The sequence below is a fragment of the Hibiscus syriacus genome, unplaced genomic scaffold, assembly GCF_006381635.1.
Source record: "Hibiscus syriacus cultivar Baekdansim isolate YM2019G1 unplaced genomic scaffold, ASM638163v2 tig00110584_pilon, whole genome shotgun sequence".
NCBI lineage: Eukaryota > Viridiplantae > Streptophyta > Magnoliopsida > Malvales > Malvaceae > Hibiscus > Hibiscus syriacus.
This window is the reverse complement of record NW_024062792.1, coordinates 2,532,933-2,552,674: the sequence shown is the minus strand read 5'-3', so window position 1 is coordinate 2,552,674 and position 19,742 is coordinate 2,532,933. Positions and strand designations below refer to the sequence as shown.

At 34.0% G+C, this 19,742-nt stretch overlaps 1 protein-coding gene across 1 annotated transcript; it reads right to left on the bottom strand.

Annotated features, from left to right (window-relative positions):
- Positions 1 to 16,542: 16,542 nt before the first annotated feature.
- Positions 16,543 to 19,060, bottom strand: LOC120133585 (membrin-11-like). The gene is made up of 4 exons (XM_039150148.1): positions 18,725 to 19,060; positions 17,637 to 17,757; positions 17,408 to 17,557; positions 16,543 to 16,998 (listed from the first exon to the last, which is right to left on the bottom strand). The coding sequence occupies exons 1-4, from the start codon at positions 18,967 to 18,969 to the stop codon at positions 16,837 to 16,839; spliced, it is 678 nt and encodes a 225-aa protein (XP_039006079.1). The 5' UTR covers positions 18,970 to 19,060; the 3' UTR covers positions 16,543 to 16,836.
- Positions 19,061 to 19,742: the final 682 nt, after the last annotated feature.

Below are 19,742 nucleotides of genomic sequence, written 5' to 3'. Positions count from 1 at the left end.
GACGGGTAGGGTAAGTTCTCTTCTCTATTCCTCTTATTTTGGTCGTTTTACTGGTTGTTTTTCGGTTTGGTGTTGCTGTGTTGTTTCCCTTCTTACCTCCTCTATTATGTTCAATATCTCTCGGTTCTTTTTCTTCTCTGCAGGGGATGGCCATTTATTGGCCTCGTCGATGTGGCTCTCGGATCGGTCCCAAGAGTGGATTTCGGTGACTCACCAAACTATGTGGTGACTCACCATAGATCTTCGACGTGGATGGCTTTGTGGCGCTTCTAGAGTCTTCGGCGAGGCGGTGGCGTCGTGGCATTGTCGGAGTGGAGCAGCTGGCAGTGGAGGCGTTGGCAGTGGCGGTGGCAGCAGAGGCGAAGCCGCGTGGTCCCTAGGGTATCATAACCCTAGGGTTTATTCTAGATGTGTATGGGCCGTTGGATCTTGCCAGATCCAACGGCTGAGATCGTTGGCGGCTGGAGGCTGAGAAGTGTGAAACCCTAGGGTTTCCTCTGTATCTGGTTCTGTTGGGCCAGGTTTTGACTTGGGTCGTCTATTGGGCTTCCAGATATGGGCCTTGTAATTATTTATTAATAATAATATAATAATAATAATACTTATAATAATAATAATAATAATGGAAAAATTAGTGTCTACACAAAGAGAAACCAATGTAACAAAGCTTAACAAGTGTTTTGACAAAGGAATCCATGGAAAAGTTTCTTGGCAGAAAAGGAGTCCCTTTACTTCCAATTATATGCAGCTAAGTTATGCTTTCCTCATAGCACGCCACAGTTACTTGGGATTCGGTTCGGTGTTGCAGATGTCAATCGAGCTATTCCAATTACTCAAAATGTCTGGATTGCTCAATAGCGATCGAATTCGTAAAAGGTTTCGAGTCTGCGACGATTCTTTCTGCTCTACCTTATTGATTAACAGTAAGATTACAGCGAGAACTAGATCCATCTGATGGTTGAATCTCTTTGCCATTGGAATTTGGAAGCATATACAGCAGCAGCATTAGGCGAAATTCGGAACCGAATCAAGCAGCTTTAAAGGACTAGAAACTGAGCATAAGTTGCAGATATACCATCAACTCAAAATATGCAGCAATCTTGAAATAGTGTACAAAATTATGCAGAAAAACCAGCAAAATGGGGTGTGGTAGTTTGTCACAGTCTATCACTGATGCGCATATTCACAAAGATCACATTAAGGAAACATCTGCAAACATTATCATAGTCATGAAAATTAGGAAAACGAATAAACTCAAACAGATAGAGAACTGAAAATTTAACATTACAGTAGCTTAAATCAGATACAAAACTGAAAATGGTAAATATAGACAAATTTGGACCTTGAACTTCCTGCTGGAAAGCATTCAAGAGACAGTTAACAAGTCAGAAACATAAGATCAAAGAAACCAATAATTGCGACTTGAAAATGAAGAAACTCCCAAACCAAAAACAGGAAACCTCTCAAAAAGTAACTTAAACCAGATTCAGATTATGGACTCCCACTTGCATATGGCGCCCACTTCAGTTTGTTTTTTTTTTTTTTTTTGAACTGTCCTTTTTAACACTTTTTAATCACCATTGCCAGCAAGAGGGGAAAAAACCATATCAACCATATAGGAGTCTAAAATAAAACCGAATAATATAATATTACAATTGGTTATAACCGAAAAACTTACAAATATATGACTCATTTTAAGTTTAAATCGAAAATATTACATTTTCATACTAAATAAGGTAAATTACATCGAAAATATTGCATTCTCGTAATAAATAAGGTAAATTACATAATTATTCTGATAGTAATCTAAAACGTTCGGTAAAAACGTCTGTTAATTAGCCTTATCAGAACTACCACAACAACACAATCAGTGATGAACCTCTAGACCCTATAGAGCTGTGTGAGTTTTGGGTTGATGATGCAAGCCAAGACAATCAAGCGACGCAGGTTCAAAGAAGAAAACTTGTAAAAAATATGGCAAATGTTTGAAAACCAAAGCTGACCTGTTAGCTAAGAAAACTTGTAAATCCCACAAACCGACAGTTTAGGTCAGAAACAAGTTTCTTCTTCCATCTTCCTATAGCTTTCGTCACTGTTGTTCAATTACTTTTATATATTTATTTCCTTAAAAAGGGTGTTAAAGAGAGAAACTGGATTTGAAAGACAAAGAAGAGCAATGTTTCCACAAACTGTGATGTCAATGTTTCCACAAACTGTGATGTCAATGTTTCCACAAACTGTGATGTTAATGTTTCCACAAAGCAGTTTCAGATTTACGATTTACTGCTTGTAGTGTTCTGCGTAAATAATATATGATTTTCTTATAGGCATGTGTTTTGGTCTAATGCTTTAAATTTATCAATAGTTTTGGTCTAATTCACATATTTATTTGTTTGTAAGCTGAGTTAGACATTTGATTCAAGTTTTATCGTCTAATTTATAACCCTGTTTATCCATAATGTGTGTTTAAGTAACATGATCATTTCACTACATTCTTTATGTAATTTGAATTACTATTTAAAAGCTAACAGGTTATTTGTTTTTAGGTTTGAGAGTATAAGAAATTTTCGATCTTTTAGGAAAAAATCAACTAATATTCTTCATTTTCTTTTATATATTTAAACTTTTAATTAATAAACCTTATCGGTTGAACTTTTTAATCAACGATTTTCATTGTAAAAATAATCACTAATCTTATTAACATGATTATAATCAAGGTATCAGTCATGACGTGATAGGTAATTTTTTCAAAAAAAATTAAATAATTAAATCTTTATTTTAAAAATTTCGTAAATTTATTTAATTTTTAAGAGAAATAAAAAGAGTTAATTATATGATTGATCACTTATATAGTTATATTTGTGTTTTGTCTACTTTTCCTCACGGAGTTAAAAAATGATATATGGTCAATTTCGTTTTAATTTAGTCATACTTTTATGTTTGGTCATACTTTTAATAAATTTATTAAAAGTATAACTTAAGCATTGGTCTTAGTTCAATGGTTGAGTCCATGCATGGTCACGTAATTGTCGTTAAATATTCTGGTAAAATCACTAGTTCATGTTGTCATAACCATTTTTTTTTGAAAAAAAACAATAAAGTTTTTTAAAAAAAACAATTATGATTTTTATTTGAAAATTTTGTCGATTTTGAATTAATTTGAAATAAATTGAATGGGAGTTGTCATCGACTTTTAGATTAGGTAGGTCGAGAACCTAAAACATTTTTTAAAACGATTTTATGAAAAATTATTTTTAAGACAAAAATTGGTTTGCGTTTACCAAAAGTTTGATTTAACGGGTTCGGGAGTCGATTATGCGTGGAGAATGATAAGCACCCCCACAACACCCAAAAATTGGTATTTAATTGCTTACACGTTGTCGTAAAATGGTGGAAATCATAAATTAAATATAAAGTTAGGATATGATCAATTTATCGAACATTGATTAATTTATTCCGAATTATTTATTAGGAAAAATCTTTTAATTCAAAAAGAAATATTGAGATTTGCTCATCCTACGACGAGAAGGTTATCTCCTATTTCTTAACTAAAAAAGATATTCCCTCCTCGAAAAATGTAAACCGCATATAAATTGAATATCGACAATTTGCATAAAATAAAATAAATTACTATTTAGAAATATGCATTGCATTGTTAAACTTAAAATAAAAATAAATGAATTAACAAAATAAAATCGATTTATTTCAAGTTCATATTTTGTTCGAATGTCATATCAGATTGCACTACTTCGATCAAGCAATGCTTTCCATGCCCATTTTACAAATTGATGTTCTCGAAAATGTTCGAATAAACCACTAAAACACTTTAATATCAAATAAGGAATACACATAATATTGACAAAAGAAAATTTCATGAAACAAAATAAAACAAATATGATACATACATAAAGGTGAACATTATACAAGCATTCAAGGTTGATAACAACAACAACAACAAAACCCTGATTCCCATATGCAATGGGGTAAGGGGGAGGTAGGGTAGTAGGCTGACCCCAACGCCATGTTGAGAGCAACTTCCGTGGAAGACCTCCGGCAGTCAGAAAATTAAAAGCAAAGATAAAATGCAAATGCGTGTATAAATATATAAATAAATACATAGATGAACAGTCTTCATATGCAGTCTTGATATGTGCGTCTGTAATGGGGAGTAATCCCTGTAAATAATTCCCTGCAAATAATTCCCTACATAGAAATCTCTGCATATAGACTGAAAATGTAAGACCCCGCTAAATTTAAAAAGAGGAAACATGAATAGAAACGATACACAGAAGTTAATAATAGCAAGCTACGAGAAGGAATAAATTCAAATGAGTTAATTCTTAAACTAAGGCAACACTACTCTGATACCCTAGTTCTAAGCCTTCATACATTTCAATGACAGAAACATGTATAAAGTAGAAGTCATGGAAAGTACTACAAAGACATTAAAAAGAAGACAGAGATGTTACACCCTATGGCTGTGAACCGCACTACTCAACTACCCTGGTCTTAAGTCTCCATACTTTCCTATCAGAGGTCATGTCCTCGGTAAGGGCTAATTCCTTCAAATCAGATATCAAGCAGTCTTCCCACTTCCGTCTTGGTCGTCCTCTCCTTCTGACACCGTCGACTGTAATCGACTCTACCCTCCTGACCGCATCCGACGGTTGTCGCCTAAGGACATGCCCAAACCATCGTAGTCTTCCCTCCCTCAATTTTTCGGATACAGGCACCACCCCCAAGTACATCCTAATAGCAGAGTTAGGTGTCATGTCCCACAGAGTCCTACCACATGTCCATCGAAGCATTCTCATTTATGCGGCCTCCATCCTCCTTACGTGATCCTTCTTGATTGCCCAACATTCTGATCCATACAGCAGCGCTGGTCTTATTGCCATTCTATAAAATTTTCCCTTTAGTTTTAGAGGCACCTTCTTGTCACACAAAACTCCAGTAGCAGCCCTCCACTTTAGCCATCCCGCCTTTATATGGTGTGTAACGTCTTCATCTACACCTCCATCTTTATGTATCATAGACCCTAGGTACTTGAAACAATCATTTGAGGGGATAATGTGTCCTTCTATGCATACTTCTACATCTTCATCGTTTTGGTTTCCACTGAAGTTAGAACATACATAATTTGTCTTTTCAATATTGATCCTTAGACCTTTTTCTTCCAAAGCAGTCTTCCAGGTAGCAAGTCTACTATTCAGCTCAGTTTTTGTTTAAGCAATTAGGACAATGTCGTCAGCGAAAAGCATACACCATGGAACACCGTCTGGTGTCGCCCAATAGATGTCGTCCATAATCAAGGCGATGATGTAAGGGCTAAGAGCCGACCCCTGGTGGAGTCCGATTTCCACCGGGAATACCTTGGTGTCGCCAACTGTAGTCCTGACGGTAGTAGTAGATCTACAGTACATATCACGAATCACCCGAATATAAGCAGTTGAGATCCGTCTCGTTTCCAAGGTCTTCCAGATCATATCGTGGGGAACGCTATCATACGCCTTCTCAAGGTCAATGAACGCCATGTGAAGATCATTATTTTTTCCCTATATTTCTCCATAAGTCGTCAAAGTAGATGAATCACCTCCGTAGTAGACCTGCCTCGCATAAAGCCAAATTGGTTTTCTGAAACCCTAGTAACCTATCTCAACCTAGCCTCTATTACCCTTTCCCATAGCTTAATGGTATGGATGAGTAGTTTAATACCTCTGTAGTTGCCACAACGTTGGGGATCTCCTTTATTCTTATAAATTGGTATCACCGTAGACTCTCTCCACTCCTCTGGCATCTTGGCAGTCTCTAAAATAATATTAAAGATGTTGGTCACCCTAGTAAATATACATATACATGATATAGCAAAGTCAAACACATATAATAGTAATAAAAATACTTAATAATATTTTCATTAGAAAATGGAAAGATATTAATAAAATTGCGATAAACCATATCATATAAACAAATAACGATTAGCATTAAAATAAATAAATAAATAAATAAATGTTGAATCGCACAAAAAATAAAAAGAAAAATAATATCTACATATGCGACCAATCATGCAACTTCATATAAAAGAAAATAATTAAAATGAGAACAAAAAAAAATAATCATACATCATGACTAAATATACATATTAATTCAGTAGGCATAAGGGACCAAAATGATTCATAGCGTAAATTGCCAAATAAAATCAGTAATTAGCCAATACATATATCAACAACAAATAGGGACTAAAATGCACTAAACTAAAAGTTAGCAATCGCAATAAGTGTTTATCCGAAAATAAATAACAAACACAAAGTGACCAAAACAAAAGATGCATAAATCACAGGGTCAGATTCAAAAAATAAGCAAATGTAATATAACATATGAATTGGTGACTTAAATGTAAGTATTGAAAAACAAATGCTTGAAACAAATATCATTTTTTCATTTGATGACCAAATCATGAGATTACAAAGAAGTAGGGACCTAAACTGCTATTAACCCCCAAAAATTAAAAAACACGGGTGAAATTACAAAGCAACAGGGACCAAGGCTGCTATTATCCTTTAAACCCATGATCTCGGTCTCCCCTCTTTGCCCAAAATGACGCCGTATACAAGTTAATATATAACATGCTTTAAGGGTTTACACCAAAACCCTATTTCATTTTGTTTCCCATCTGTCGCCTCTCTCAGTCTAAAAGGGAGAGAACCCCCTCGAGCCTCACCGCCGTTCAACTTGAACGACCTAAAATCTTGTCGTTCTCAATGTCGTTTAACCCTATTTAGAACCCTAATTACCTTTCCTCACATTTCCATAGCGAAAATCTCCCTTAATCAACCGAACATACCATTTTCCCCTTAAACCAAAAGGAAATCAAATATATTTACATAGCTTATTATGAGCTCTTTCTAGAGCATTAGCTCGATTGACCACCTCTTAAAACAATGACAAATTCAAGGCTAGCAACAACTCTTTTAGCCTAGGGCGTAAGCCCTCCACAAACCAATCACATACATCATTTTTAGTCGGAATAAGATAAACAGTGAAACGACTTAACTTGTTAAATTCACATTCATATTCATACACTGTATATTCCCTTTGTTTCAAATTCAAAAATTATTGCTTCATCTGTCTAATAAATTGGTCACTAATGTGCTTATGCTTGAATTCTTCCAAGAAAAATAACCTTGTCACTTGATCACTTCTCAATCTCATTGTGACATTTTTCCACCATATTCTAGCTTGACCACATAACAGAGAAACTATTCCATCTAATATCTCCACTTCAGAACAGTGGAGTCATCTAACATTATCTTAACATCATTTAACCAAAGATCCGCAGCAACATGATCTTACTCAGATTCACCCTTGAACTCGGGTGCTCCTAAACCTTTCAATTCCTTAGCTATATTCATTCGAGGAGATAAGGGAACAGGAGGTTGAAAACGTGACAAAATAGCGTTTAACGTCCCTAAAAGCAACCCTTGATCTCTCCCTGGCACTACTGGAGGTGTTCGCTCTTCACCCTGCCTGGCTAGGGCAGGTGAATTACTACTACCTTCAGGTCTATTACTTCTTCTTTCACTTTGGGAACTCTCACGATCAAACATATAAGACATAACCATATAAATCTATTAGAAGACAACATACTCATGACTCTATATCAGATCAGAAGCTTTCACTTTTTGTTGGCATGTATATTTTTTAAAACACTTTTGACTTTGGTTTAGGCCTAGAATCGGCTAAATCTTAGCTTTGATACCATTAAATATAACACCCCAACCCGTACCTGACCCGGATACAAGTCTGAGATGTCACATCAACCTTTCAAATCATTTTCTTATACAAAATAGGGGAAAATTCAAATTTAATTTAAACACACTAAATAATTTATATATATTAACTCAAACACTTTTTATAAACTGTTCAGAGCTTCAATCCTTTTTAACTCTTTAAACACATGCCAACATTATACAATATAGCAAATAACATACTGAAAATTTTCTTCTGATATGATCTTTGATGACGTTATGCTGTCTCCCGCTACCTATCTTCGCTTTGAAACTTCTCGGATCCTACGTGTGAAACACTCACACACTAAGTTATAGACTTAGTGAGACATGTAAATACATAATGTAAACTATAACTAATTAACAAATGCATGTACATATCATGAAAACAATGCTTGTATATATACATAAATCATCTTTATTATGTTTATCATTACTTATATTATTGTCACTGATTCCTTTTTATCATATGAGCATATACTTAACATTTATATACACATCATCGAACACATATGTCATTTCACAAAAGAGAACACATAATATCATACCAATTGATTTATTTATTCTCTTTAAAGCCCATGTATACTTCTGAGAACTTAAGGTATGTGAGTACATAGAGGTTGTGCACATATTATGTCACCACAAATCATATAATTCCCACTAGGGACGCGTAGAATTTGTCCATAAGGACACATATAACACATATTTCCCGAATGACCACTCCTTAAGAACTATATACATATTCTAATGGACCAAATAAGTGTGCCAAAGTACCGCATATATGTTCCAAGGGATTACATATATGTCCCGAAGGACCACGTAGAACCCTCGACTCTTGGCATGCCAACTATACCCCTAGCTCTCATAACACATAACATGGGCATTATTAATTATATTTATCACACATTCTCATATTCATATCACATAGGCATATAACTCATAGCTTCTTATCATGTATCTCATATCACATGTTCTTGTTTTCATATGGTCACATAACTCATGTCACTTAATCTCTTATAATCACATATCACTTGTTCATTTCATATATATATCATGTAACATTCTCATAGAGTCACATTTGTGATATTCATATAGACATGTAATCATATATACATGTATTCATATAGATCACATATGGATATGCACTTAACATCTAAACATATGTATTTAATCGTATACATTTAGCATTTTATCACTATATGTTTATGTTCCGGTATCCATATAACCTAATATTGGAATTAGACTCATCACAAGTCTTAATTCCCTTACATAACTTAATCCTAATATAATGTACTCACCTTGGTTTACTTGCCAATACAAATCTCTTGTTCCTTTTTCAAAATTCTTACTCCGATGACCTATTCGAACTTTGCCTTCGATCGCTATCTACACAAATATAATCCAATGAATATCGGGATTGAATTACTTGACAAAATTCATATCAAAGCAAACTAAATAAAACACTAATTTTCACTTTCCAGCTTAAGTAGCATCGGTACTATCAGCACAGTACCGATACTTCTATACTAGGGTACCGATGCCCCTCCCTGATATCGATACCAAAATTAGCTTCGATGTACCCTAGTATCATTACCCTCCACATTGGTATCGATACTCCTAGTATCGATACTATCACTTCATTACCAATACTTCCTGATGATTCTTACTCTTGTTCCTTATGGTATCAATATTGTTTATGTAGTATCGATACCCCTTGCATAAATTTCTCATAAATGGCCTTGTAGTATCGGTACCTACTCAACTAGTACCGATACTACCAACCCAGAATTCATTTCTTAAACCCGAAAATTCCCCAAAACTTTGCTATATTTCCTTTTTACTCTTTCATAAAGCCTTTAAACTCAACTATACATAATTAAACCCTCTTTTAACACTATAACACTTTATTATCTTCAATCTCTCGCTATATCTCTTGAATCAAAGAATTTTACTAAACTTTCCATGTATTCTAAATTCATTTCTAATGGTTTAAACTTCTTAATCTTTTTTATGACAAGTCAAATTTATCAATAGAACTTCAAAAACCTCTTTATACAAATAATTCATTTTTACACCATTAATATAATTTCATTTTTAATTCTCTCTTCTTGATGTTTTAAGCTTATATAAGCATTCCTTAAGCTTATATAACACCCAAAGAATCAAAACCAACTTAGAAATCCAAGAATTAAACAACAAAATTTAAATTCACCTTTGGAGCTAGAGCAAACGTGAAGAAGAAAGCAAGAAGAAAAGAGTTCCAGATAATTCTCCCCGAAAACCCACATGTTATCTCTTAATAAGGAGGAAAATATCCTTTAAGGGAAAAAAACCATAATACCCTTTCAATCATTCCATAACTACCATTTAATCCAAAACTAAGATATTCATATTTAAGTCCTTGAACTTTTAATTTTTTCCTAAATTGATCCCCAAATTTTAAAAATTTTAAAAATTTTCATTTTATTCACTAATCCTAATTTTAGGATATTACATAGAAACTTAATAAACTAAAAGATTTAATAAATTAATAAAATATTACATAATATTCTAGATGAGAGAACAAGAAAGATAACAGCTAGTGAGATGATGACTTCACTTTAGTGTGTCCAGCTACACTAGGGTGTAGTTAGGCTAATTTATTTGCCTTACTGGGGTATTTTTAGTTCACAATACACTTTAGGGGCTAACTAAAGTGCAAGGTCCGAACACTCATGAGGAGTGAGTTAGCGATGTCAATGTTGTGAGGCATTTGGGCCCTTAGATATATATGTATAATTGCATCAATCCAGTTCAACAAATATCCTTAAAGCTTGGCTTGAGGACTATGTGAGACTGATCGAATGTTTCAGTTGAACAAGAATTGTATTAATGTTATGCGACATAGGGTTCTCCTCCATGATCTACCTAATGGTTATGTAAGGACTAAACGATCATTCAACAGCTTAGTGGGAATTTCACTGATGTTGTGTGCCACTAGGTTTCCGCAGTTAACTGGTGTTTGATGGCTATATGAGACCAGATACTAGTTAGTGTGCCATTCAGATAATGTACAACAGAGTCAGTGTTACATTCATATAATGCAAATGAGTGTTAATGTCACATTTAGATAATGTGTATCAATTAGAGTTATTAGGGTTAAAGACCCTTTAGAGGTGTACTCATGGCGACACCCTTTGTAGAGGATTTAGGAAAGCGTATACTACTACTTTAGTGATAGAACAGCTAAACCTTAAGTAGGTAGCACTTAAATAAAATCAAGCATGTACCTACTACTTAGTACCATGTCTTTAGCATGTTTATGTTTATGAAACTCATAATGCTACTCTAGATTAGCGATTATACTACTGGGCTTTGTAAGCTCAGTGTTCGGATGTTTTATATTCGCAGGTTAGTAGTCAGAGTCGCGTTCATGGAGCACTATCGTAGTAGGACTTCCAACATCTTCTTTAGAGGACTATAATGTAACTTTAGTGGGCATATATATTCATAGAACCTTACTCATGTATTTAGATTTATAACTCTGAGTTTGTATTATTTTGGTTTTAAATTATGTCTCACGGATCTCTGATTTTTATAAAGTGATTTTGTAACTATTATTTATGTATATTATGATACCATTCAGTATATTTGAAAAGAAAATGAACAAGTTTTGAAAATTAAGGGTTGCTTAGGTAGCCCAATATCGTACTTTAGGCCCAATCAAGTTTAGGGTGTTGCATTTAGTGGTATCAAATTCAGGTTAAGTCAGTCTTAGGACTTAGTGGTCCGTTTTAGTAAGATGTCAGTGAATATATGCCCTTACTTGTATAAGTCTGGAATCCTAATGATGCTCTATTTCTTAACCTGTGTTGTAGGAAAATTAGATAACAGATAGTTTCAAGTGTGGTCTCGATGATAGAATAGAGAGGCGAGACTCTTATCCTGATAGCGTCAGTGAGGAGTTCATGCCTAGGATAGAGGATCATGGGATCCTGTTAGGTGCGGGATTTGTAGAAACGACCTTCTTCAGTGGTTTGACTTTCACTCTCAAGGAAATAGTAGATGTCATTCCTAGAGCGCAGACTACTCAGCCAACTACCCAGAGTACGTTAGAGCCGTTAGAGTCCCCAGTAGAGAGACTGAGGAGGTACAAGACAGCTGACTTCTTAAGTTCAAGAGATGATGATCTGATTTTGGTTGATCAATGGTTGAAGGAGACCATGAGGACTTTGAGACAGATTCACCTTACCTAAAGGGTAAGTTATAGTGCATCACTGCCTTCATCATATCGACTGGTGGGAGACTATAGAGATCGATCTATAGCCAGAGGTGCCTATGTGGGATCGTTTCTTGAGCGAGTTTAAAGGAAAGTATATCGACGAGGCAAACATAGATATGTTGAGGTTGAAATTCTCTCAGCTAGTTTAGGGAGATCCCTTGGTGTACGAGAATGAGAGAAATTTTCTACGGTTGAGTCGTTATCCTCCAGAGTTAGTTGTGATCGATTCCTTGAGGTACAAGACCTTCCTCGATGGGCTTCATATTGATATCCATACGTAATTGGGAGTAGACCTGCTTATGGTATTTTTCAGAATTGGCACAATATATTAATCCTGTGGAGAGGGTACAAAGTATGAGGAAGAGTTATTTTGGATTAGTCATGCACCCCAAGTAAGAGGAATCGTGTACTATTAGATCTATCTCAATTGGTAGTAAAGAGGGCTAAAGGTATTCCAATCTAGTCAGGTGTTAAACGTAGGGTCTCAAAGGAGACTTCCAGCTTCACCGTCTGTGGTGAGCTTTAGAGGCTCTGATAGAGTTGTGAGTATCCAGTGTGCGAGCATTGTAGAAAAAATCATCGAGGAAGGTTCTTTAAAATCTCCATGAAATGATATAGATGTGGTTCCTTAGTGCATATGGTAAGGGATTACCATAGTTTAGATGTCGATGTCTAAGCTCAACCTAGGGGAGCGATTCCAATGGTTTAGTAGAGAACCTACCCAAAGAGTTGTTAGTTGTATGCTCACACATAAGATTAGAGGAGCGGATCAACTAGTTCTCCATTTGAAGATATGCGATTTAGATTGTCAGATCGCAGAGAGACAAGGTCAGGATATTGATGTTGTAGATGATATACCAGGTATGTTCTCAGCTACCTCAATTTTTTAAGTTGTTCCAGAAGGTGTAAGTGGATGCATTCTTTTTCTGGGTCAAGCGAACTAGGTAGGAAAAGTATATGTGTAGAGGATCCAGGGGCGAGTGTCTAAATGACTAGTTGTTTGGCTTTAATGGAATAAACCAGGTGCACCTTATAAATTCTTTTAGGACTTGGGTCAAACTCGATAGTTGACTTAAAGGAAGTTATTAGCACAAACGTTTCTTGACATTAAGATATATCTCAGCTAGTGCCAAGGCACTTTAGTTACTAACTGGGTGCAGATGCCCCAAGTACTCGCGAAGAATAAGTTATCCATTTGTACTTTTTGATGCAGTAGTTCTGAAATTTCACCCTAGGTACTAAGGGAACTATAGGTATGATAGTGAGTTGTGAGTCTCAAGGTGCAATGAACCCTCTGACATAACTAGGATGTCTTATTGCAAGAACAATAAATGAATTAGATTAGTGATCCAAGTTTCATCAGTGATATCATCGTGTTTGTATATGAGCACGAGCTATATACAACACATAGCAGTATGTAGCATTGTGTAGTACAGTGAATTTTAGTGCTGCAGACTAAAAGAGATTAAGTGCGTTAAGCGTCGTTTGACTAGCGTTATCCGTTATCAAATAGCTCAGTAGTGGTAAGTGATAATGAGTGCAATATGTAGAGTATCAAGAACCTTAAGTCAGAATGTGGTGGCGAGAGATCTCAGCTTTGTGAGGTGTGCCCTCCAGGAAAGCCAGATGTTGCTAGTTTCGCTCGACAAGTCGCCGATTTCTAGTTGTGAACACCTTAGATGCTCGATCAGGAGAGTGGCACGTAAGTAAACTATAAGGCAAATGAGAAAAATTCAGGTAGTGTGGATGAGTATTGAATTAGAGTTGCGCTGCAGAAGTGTAAAGATCAACGCTAGGAAGTCAAGAATTGTCATCATGTCTTTAGTAGTCAACAGCGAGATCGTATTGGCAAGTTCCCGTAATACCTTGACGTGTAGCATGACGAGTTACCTAAGTTCTTCAAGAATGAGATTCTTTAACCTTGGGCTTCTCAAAGTTTGTTAATGGTTTGGCATAGGTAGCGCCTTTAGAAAATCATAGATTGATTTTATGAGTTCCAAACTGCATGTCATGTTGCAGGGCCTTCTTCCTTGAGGATCAGGTGTGATAAAGGTTTATGTGAATCATGTCTAAAGTTCAATTTTTGTTTCATTTTAGTACCCCGTTCAAAATTTAAAATTAAGTTTTGAAAAAAAACGAAAGTTTAGGTACTAAAACTAACCAAAACTGATAGTTTAGGTATTAAATGTGTTAATTTTAACGATGGGGGTACTAAAATGAAAATAAAAACTAAACGTTAAGTATAGTTTTGAAAAATTGAAAGTTAAGATACTAACCGGGTCAAAACTAATGATTGTAAAATAATGTAAAACTTTTAATGTTATATAGTGTAAACCAATCTTAACACCTATTTTAAAATAAGTAAAATCCAAGAATTCAAGTCAAACAAAAAGACTAGAAAATATCTATAAAAAAAAGTATGCCTTTAACTGTTGGGATTTCTCCAACGTAAGATTGTTTAGGGTTTGGCCTTTGTGAATAAAAATAATTCAGTTATTTTCCAATACGGTAACTATTTCTTTAAAGATAATAAAATTACATTTTTATATATAACTTTTTAATATAAACAGTTAGCTTTATTGAAAACGAAAATACTCAAAAATACACTAAGAGTATTAGAGCCGTCTCAAATATTTTCGGAGCCACGAGCGAAATTAAAAATAGATCTTTATAGAAAAAAGTATATTCTATTACTTTGAAAATTAATTTAATATCACATTAATAAATCTTAGAAAAATGATTAAATTAGGGGCCTAAATTATAAAAGTAAAAAAATTAGATTGAAAAAATTAGAGGCCTCAATTATAAAGATAAAAGTGAGATTAAAAAAATAGGGGTCAATTTATAAAGGTAGAAAGTGAGATTAAAAAATAATGACTTTAATTATAAAAGTAAAAAGTGATATTGAAAAAAAATTAGGAGCTTTAATTATAAAGGTAAAAAGTGGGATTGAAAAAAATTAAAGTCCTCAATTATAAATGTAAAAAGTTAGATTAAAAAAAATAGAGGCTTTAATTATAAAGGTAGAATGTGAGATTGAAATAATTAGGGGCCTCAATTATAAAGGTAGAATGTGAGATTGAAATAATTAGGGGCCTCAATTATAAAGGTAAAAAGTGGGATTAAAAAAATTAGAGGCCTCAATTATAAAGGTAAAAAGTGAGATAAAAAAAATTAAGGGCTTCAATTATAAAGGTAGAAAGTGAGAATAAAAAATTATGTGTCTCAATTATAAAGTTAAAAAGTGGGATTGAAAAAATTATGGGCCTCAATTATAAATATAAAAAGTGAGATTGAAAAAATTGGGAGCCTCAATTATAAAAGTAAAAAAAATAGATTAAAAAAATTAGGGATCTCAATCATAAAACAAATTAAAAAATTTAAATATATCAATTTTAAAAATAAAATGTATAATTGAAAATTTTGGGATCTATAAAAAAATGGGGCTCTAAGCAGTCGCTCAACTTGCTACCTATAATAGCCAACTTTAAAAGGTTGACAACTATCATTGCAAACTAAATATATAATTTCGGTATTTTCTTATAACATTGATACAAGAAACTAGCCTCTTTAGATCCTATAAGGACTATGCATAGAAAAAGTTAAAAACTCAATTTAAAGACTTGAATGAAAAATAAATGCGAATAAATTTAATTACATAAGCAAATGAACCACAAAAGAGGATTGAACTATTGAAATACTACTGAGAATTGCAAATCAGAGCCGAACATCATGAGAAATTATTCACGAATACAATATTGTGTATTTAAATTCGATCAAATTCAGAATTAAAAAAAATCAACATAATTACAAATAAACATCATCTTTGTTTGTTATAACGTTGTCAAACCTAACACTAAGAAAGCATAAAATACATTATAAACTTTAGGGTTTGAATTTGAATTTATTTATTTTTTGTCATCTTCTGATAAATTTACATCTAATTTCAAGTTACTTGTGTTGTTACATGCAAAATGCAAATGAACATTGATTTTCATTTCAACAAGTCTCATTCCTGTTTGAACGTACATAAAAATATTACATTAAATATAGATTTTGTAATTTATTTTAAACTATTCAAATAGAGAAATCTCATCTCAATTTTGATTTAAATTATGACCCAAACAAATAATTTTATGTTAAGGGGCGAATTTATAAAATTTTATTGTATAACAAAATTATAAAATTTTAAGAGAAATAAAAACAGATTATCAATAAAAAATATATATAAAAAAGTATAAAATTTTAATACTTTTAGGGGTAATCTCAACCGCCCCTCGTTCCATCCCTGATTGTGATGAACTTTCTAAACAAATGAATATACTAACCGTTCAACAGATATAACTGAATTTGCAGTCTCGGATGATAACAAGCAACTTTCGACAGATTTTCTAATTTCATCTCAAGCAAACAACGGACATTTTGATTGAAGGGCTTACAGGCGCCGTTTCCAGAAGAAAGAAAAGAGATTAAAATCTTCATATTAACAATCTGATCAGCTCAAAACATCAAATTAACAATCTATAATCCGGAACTCTGCATTTATATCAGCGAATGGATACAGATCAAGTACACAAACTATAATAACTTCGGCCATAGTTCTTCCAATTCTTTTCACTTGTATTCCGAATCAACAACTTCCTCTTCAATGCAAGTTTGAAATGACACCATCCATTTTTGTCATCTGTTCTTATATCAAAGCGCTTCTAGTTAAAACTTGCGATCCTTCTTAACATGATCACAGAATCCAGAAAAACAAACCTTCGTGCCGAGGAGGAAAAAAAGGGCAAATCACCGGGTCCATTTCCAGAAGAAATACACAATGAAAACTGTCGAAACCATCCCCACATATTTGATCCATGAATCAACCCGGTTCCTCCTCTCGATGAGCCTCAGGACGGTGTTGGAGAGCCCCACTGTGTTAAGTATATCCAAGGCCTTTCGTTGTGCTCTCTGATAAAAAACAAGATGTTGGTTCAAGAACTTATTAGTGATCACAACTTGCAGTAACATAAAAATGCATTGACAACCATCATTTTCTTGTTTCAAGAATATTACTTGAGCTATCAACAATTTACGAGTAATCACTTCAGCTGCGGCACCTGAGAATCTATATTGTTAAAAAAAATTAAACAATTCACAATTCACAATCTAGTGCACTCAACTATAGATTAAAATATTAATGCAGTATCCACTAACTACTCGGCACGACAGCTGGCAGAAAACCACTACGATTAATAAAACCAATTGTGACTATAACATACATTAAAGCTGCTAGATCTGCTGTGATGTTAACTGCATGTGCTCATTTTTAATTTAAAATGTTTAACTAGAAATGCATCAGGGCCTCATTTGTTTGTACCTTGAGGCGATCTCTTTGTTCTGCATATTTGGAAAGGATAGCTGTTCCAGTTTCAAAAGATTCTTTCAACATTCTAGATGAGTTTCGAACTGATTGCATTGCTTGTGCTTCCTCATCAAAAATTCTCAGGACATGAGCTGACTCTCCATTCTAAGAAAATAAAGTAAAATGAATACAAGACGGGCTAAAATCAGTTCCATTTGCCAACAAAACAGAAAGATTTACATACAGCTCTTCCAAGCAATTCAGCTCTCTCTTTCGCTTCCAGCATCCGTTTCTGATTCCTCATAGAGTACTTGTCTAGACTATCTTTCAAAGAGTCGGCCTCTTCAGCTACTTGTTCAACTTTTCTGCTTGCCAAATATAAATAACCGCAAGGTGTAAGACAATAAAACTAATATGATTTACAATAACATCGAGCATGGTAATCGAAAATCAACAAAGCAGCTCTACCTCTTTCAAATTTCACCAAAGCAAGGCACACCTCTTAACCAAGTAAAGAAAAATTCTAACAACGAATACAACTAAGGAAAGTTTTTTCGTTTACTAAAACTTATTTGACAATTTGATAGAGCAGTTAGACTACTCGTAAAGAAGCTTTGTCAATCAAGCCTTGAGCTCAAAATAATTTTCCATCAAAAAGATAAAACCTGTTGCTGTCGTTTTACAGGACAAAACTTTTAAATACTCACTCTCTTTTAGATGTTTTAGTTGGCTCACAACCTAATGCTTGATATTTGAGTCTATGATTTATTCAAGCATGAAATTTGATTTCCAGTTAACCAGCAAAGCTACCGTCCGTAGTAATTTATTAAACTTAGAATCAACTGAAAGTTGCACACAATTTTCTTACTAAAATTTGCTTGAAGTCACTTAGAACCCACCATCAAATCAATTGAAAGAAAATTAAACTTAATCATGGGGACTTCTCACAATCATCGACTTGTATTAGTAAGGATAATTGACAAATTGAAAACAAGTTAAGCATGCCCACTCCCCTCTCTTGTTCATAATTCTCATGGATAGACATAAAATGAGTAATACAACTATAGCTAAAACACTCCAGAACTAAAATTAAACTTTCATTAATAAATAGTTCAATGAAACAATGAGGAAAGAAACGATCATTGCCAATCAATTATCCAAGACCTAAATCTTTCGAAGATTAAAGGCACTATTGGATCAAATTGAGAAAATAAAGCTAAATAATAAAATCAAATATGGAGAAATGCAAGGAAGCAAATAGCAAAAAAACCAGAATATTCATAAACAAGTGAGAAACGTGATATTAAATGTTAGGCGTTTTCGCGGTGATACCTTTTCCAGAGATCGCGTTGGGATTTGGCGGGGATGGAACGCCAGAGGCGATCCATATCGGCGCATAGGGAGTGGATCTGAGAGATATCTTTTTTAACGGCGAAGGAGAGTTCGGGTGAATCTGCCCCGGAGACGGAGCTCTCGAACCTCTCCAACCGTTCGATCCCGTCCCTTGCTCGAAGAAGTAGCTTCCTGGCGCTCTGATAGACTTCCGATAATGTCCCTCCTCCTTCGATCCCCGCCATGGTTCAAATTCCAAACGAAGAGTGTTCTTGAATTATAGTATAGTATAAATGGGCGAAAAACCGATGGCGATGGCAGGTAAATAAACGGTGATTGTTTCGATTTTTGTTTTTCAGATGTCACACGGCTCCATGGCCAAGAACACATCATTTTAGCCTATCATGTTATGCCACATCAGAAAACAGCCACCCCGGTTTTGTTATTCTGTGCCTTCCGGTATTAGGTTTTATCTAAATTATCAGTTTTATTTTGTTTTAATATCTAAACTTTTATCTTTTTAAATTATATTTAAAATTTAGTTTTTATTTTATTTTATTTTAGTATATCGTTCAAAATTTAACGTTAATTTTTTTTTAAAAAATAAAAGTTTAGGTACTAAAACGGATAAAAATCAATAGTTTAGGTACCAAACACGTTAAATTTTTAATTGTGGGTACTAAAATAAAACAAAACTAAATATTATATATGGTTTTAAAAAATTAAAAATTTAAGTTTGTGTCAATTTTAACTCTAGATTTTCAAGATCTACACTATCATGAATTTAATCTATTGAACCAAACGAGATTGATGTGAAACTTGAAATGACATTTGAAGTTTATATGATGAAGTGTATTGGTTGGATGGGTTACAATTTGATTTGAATGCATGATGTTAGTTTATAATTAGGTTGTGTTCAAGCATGCAGTATGTATACTTAGATGTGTTGTGGTATGCTATGTTTTGTATGATGTTCGATTGGAGTCTAAATAACATAGTTGGCAAGTGGATGGTATGT

Excerpts from the sequence above, each read along its gene's own strand:
- LOC120133585 (XM_039150148.1), bottom strand. The coding sequence starts at position 18,969 with ATGGCGGGGATCGAAGGAGGAGGGACATTATCGGAAGTCTATCAGAGC. Across the intron at positions 17,758-18,724 it reads CAACGCGATCTCTGGAAAAG|AAAAGTTGAACAAGTAGCTG; the intron begins GTATCACCGCGA and ends TTTGGCAAGCAG. Across the intron at positions 16,999-17,407 it reads AACAAAGAGATCGCCTCAAG|AGAGCACAACGAAAGGCCTT; the intron begins GTACAAACAAAT and ends GTTTTTTATCAG.